This window comes from Pseudophryne corroboree, chromosome 5 (assembly GCF_028390025.1).
Source record: "Pseudophryne corroboree isolate aPseCor3 chromosome 5, aPseCor3.hap2, whole genome shotgun sequence".
NCBI lineage: Eukaryota > Metazoa > Chordata > Amphibia > Anura > Myobatrachidae > Pseudophryne > Pseudophryne corroboree.
In genome coordinates, this window is record NC_086448.1 from 815,214,677 (window position 1) to 815,218,034 (window position 3,358).

General features: G+C 41.3%; 1 protein-coding gene across 1 annotated transcript; it reads left to right on the plus strand.

Moving 5' to 3' along the window:
- The first annotated feature begins 1,987 nt into the window (after positions 1–1,987).
- LOC134929688 (paraneoplastic antigen Ma1 homolog) lies at positions 1,988–3,016 on the plus strand. Its single transcript, XM_063925268.1, has one exon. It carries the CDS (start codon positions 1,988–1,990, stop codon positions 3,014–3,016), a length of 1,029 nt encoding a protein of 342 aa, XP_063781338.1.
- The last annotated feature ends 342 nt before the right edge of the window (positions 3,017–3,358 follow it).

Here is a 3,358-nt window from a genome sequence, read left to right on the forward strand (position 1 = left end):
TGAGCCTCTGCTGAGTGACAGGCGCAGACACATTGAGGGGCGGAGAGGCAGTATGAAGAGGTGGGGTACAATATTAAAATGATGATGCCACCAGTCTTGGCGTCTTAGCCCTTCCTCTCCTCCATAAACTGACAATAACTCCCACACTCCAACAAGTAATAGGCTAGAGAGCTGGGGGAGTATACTGGGGGAGTGTTCAACAATAACATCAATAAGCAGAAGAAGTGGATTGGGAGTGTGAGGATTACCTGTGTTACATATTACCCAGCAATATTAAACGCTACAGGGCAGATTACAATTGATTGATTAATGTCGCCCCAATAGTAATATTAATAACATAATTGAATAAGACTGTACGGAAGGCGGGAACTCTAATTGTAGCACTGACCATTAAGATCCAGAGATCAGACTTTTGGGTATATAAATATATAGCTCCGCCAGTTACCCAATGTATATAATATCTAAGATAAGGAATTGAACGATAAAGCACTGACAACAAAGGAAAGGAAGATTCATCGTGAGGAGTTTAAGTCTGCTGCGGTTCATTAACTATGTTACATTAAAGCTATATTATTACAAGTGTATTGTATATTGTGCTTCAAGGAGAAACATTGGAATTTATGGCACATGAGTTATAATGAACTATTAATAGGAGGGATTCAAGTACAGTGGAATAGAACAGAGGTAAAACTTTAATATATATACACATATAAGTCTAGAGGGGTGAGCAGAGAGATCCGGATTGTTAATAATAATAAACGAAATAATCTCAAGAGAGTGAAAAGGGCGTAATCCCTACTGGATGAAAAATATATTCATCAGTCTGCTGCAGTTTCACCTAACCTTTAACTTACTGAGTGAAAGACTCAAATTTCTATATATTAACTGTCACTTAATTGCTATTGCTACTAGTGTATGTTCAGGAAATACTTGAGCACCACCCTTTTCCTAACAACAGTCCAAAGGAAATAAAGGAACAATTCGAATTGCCAGCCACATTTTAGATCCACTAATTGGGAAAAGACAGAACTAAGTAGCATTCTCTTGGTTTTTTGTTCTTGAGTAAGGGAATAATTATTACCACTAAACGTGCACTACTTTACTGAGAGTACCCGGGTCACTCTGGCGCTCAAATGCGTCAATTTTGGAAATTACTTTTTTGTGTATTGCATGCATTGATATTTGTCTAAGGCTTTGTTTATACAAAGTGTTGTACTTGATGTATTTGATATAATGTATTAAAGCATTAATGTATTATACTTACTACCATTGCTCAATCGTTTGATCCATCCTGGGGAACAATCGAACAGAAAGAACCTGAAAAAGACAAAGAAGACAGGGAGAAAGGTACATAGGTATATAATAATATATAAGAGTATTTAATATCAAATAGAAACGACAGAAAGATACAGGTAGGGCTTACTCAAGCAGGCCCTACCCTGATTATTACTGTAAATAGCTTGAGTGGAGGCACAGCTGTGAAAAACCCATCCCTTAGTACAATATTTATCTGATACTTACCCAATTCTCATCCTTTAGTACGAAGGGAAGGTAGTTACATTTGGAGGCACTGCTGAGATCTTGAGAGATCTCACTACTCGGGAAATAACAATGGAGAGGATATAAACGCTTGGTGCTGTAAGAAAGGGAAAGATCCCAAGAAATGCTTGAGTGTAGGAGGAGATTTTACCGAATTTTCTGATGAAGAAATAATAGAAAATTGGCAAGATTGTATGGTATAATTAAGCCCCGGATAGTAGACAGGTGGGTAGGAGGACTAGGGAAGATAGTAGCAGTATTAATAGAGACAGACAGAGAATTGGATGTCGAGGTGATACCTTTAGTGGTAGTGGCAAATGAAGAGATTGGAAGGAGGTGGAGTATTATGTGGTCCAACACATAGAGTAAAGAAGTGACTAGTGCACCTATAACAGTCTCTCCTCCCAGTAACCCCAATAAGGGCGAAGAGAGTGGTGAAGGAGGGGATATGGATACTCACAACATCAATGCCAATGCAAGCAACAATCAGTTCGAAGCTGTCATGGACAGGGTGGTTACCCAACTGGAGAGGTGGCATTACGAGCGGAGTTACCGACGGTTGCGGATATTCTCCGGAATCGTTCCTGTGCCATTGGGAGAAGAGACATATGAAGCTTGGAAGGAAGCCGCGGTGCAACAGACCGAAGAATGGCAGTGTCCAGACTGTATTAAAAGACAAAGGGTAGTGGAAAGCCTGAGAGGGCCCGCTATGGGGATCATTCAAGCCGCCAGGCGCAGTAATCCTAATGCTACGTTGGAAACCTACTTTGAATCATTAGACTACGCTTATGGAATGCTTGAAGATGTAGGAGAACTTACTTCTAGACTGCATCATACACTGCAAGAACCAGGGGAGAAGTTGAGTACATTTCTAATTAGATTGGATAAGTTACTATATAAAATAGTAGATAAGGGAGGTATAGCTAAAGAAGACGTTGATAAAAACCGGATGAGACAGCTGCTGCGAGGTGCTTCCACTATGGATCCGGTTGCCCAGAAATTGAGATGTTCAGGTGCAAAGGAGCCTCCTCCCACCTTTAATGAGTTACTAAAGGAAATAAAACAAGATGAAGTATTGATAGATATGAGAGAGAAAGTCGTGAAAAAGGTCAAAGTGGTTCAACCGGCAGCTGAAAGTAGCACCTTTGAAGATAAGATACTGAAGATGATGGATGACCAGAATAAAAAAATAGAACAATTTATCGCCACACAAAATGCCAGTGCTGATGCTTCCCCACCAAGGTCTAATGATAACACCCTAGTGAGGGGATTAGGTCGAGGGAACAGTAACTGGAACAACAACTATGGACGAGGATGCTTTAGATGTGGAAGGACCGGACATCGGGCTTTCGAATGTAACGCTGCAAGGAACACGAGCCGAAATAACCCTCGGACTCCAACTAATAGTCAAGACAGAGAAGGTCCGGGGCCGGGAAACGATCGAGGGCGGTCTGTGGACCCCGCACAGGCCCCCTAGAAGTGAGTTATTGTGCCATGGGGAATTCCTGGTGGAGTGGGAGACTACCTGAAGGATTGATAGGACCTGCCCCGTTATTAACAGCAAATATAAATGGGTGTCACTGCCAAATATTAGTAGACAGCGGTTCCCAAGTGTCTATTATATTCGAGAATTGGTATAATAAAAACATCTCTAATGTACCCATCCAACCGTTGAGCAGCTTAGTGATATGGGGTTTAAGCGTGGATAAATACCCATACTTAGGGTATGTACAAGTTACTCTGGAGGTTGATAAACATGCCCATGATGGAGCAAGAATGCAAGTGCCTCTCCTTTCTTTAGTGTGTCCCGAGATCCCAG

Excerpts from the sequence above, each read along its gene's own strand:
- LOC134929688 (XM_063925268.1), top strand. The coding sequence starts at position 1,988 with ATGGATACTCACAACATCAATGCCAATGCAAGCAACAATCAGTTCGAA.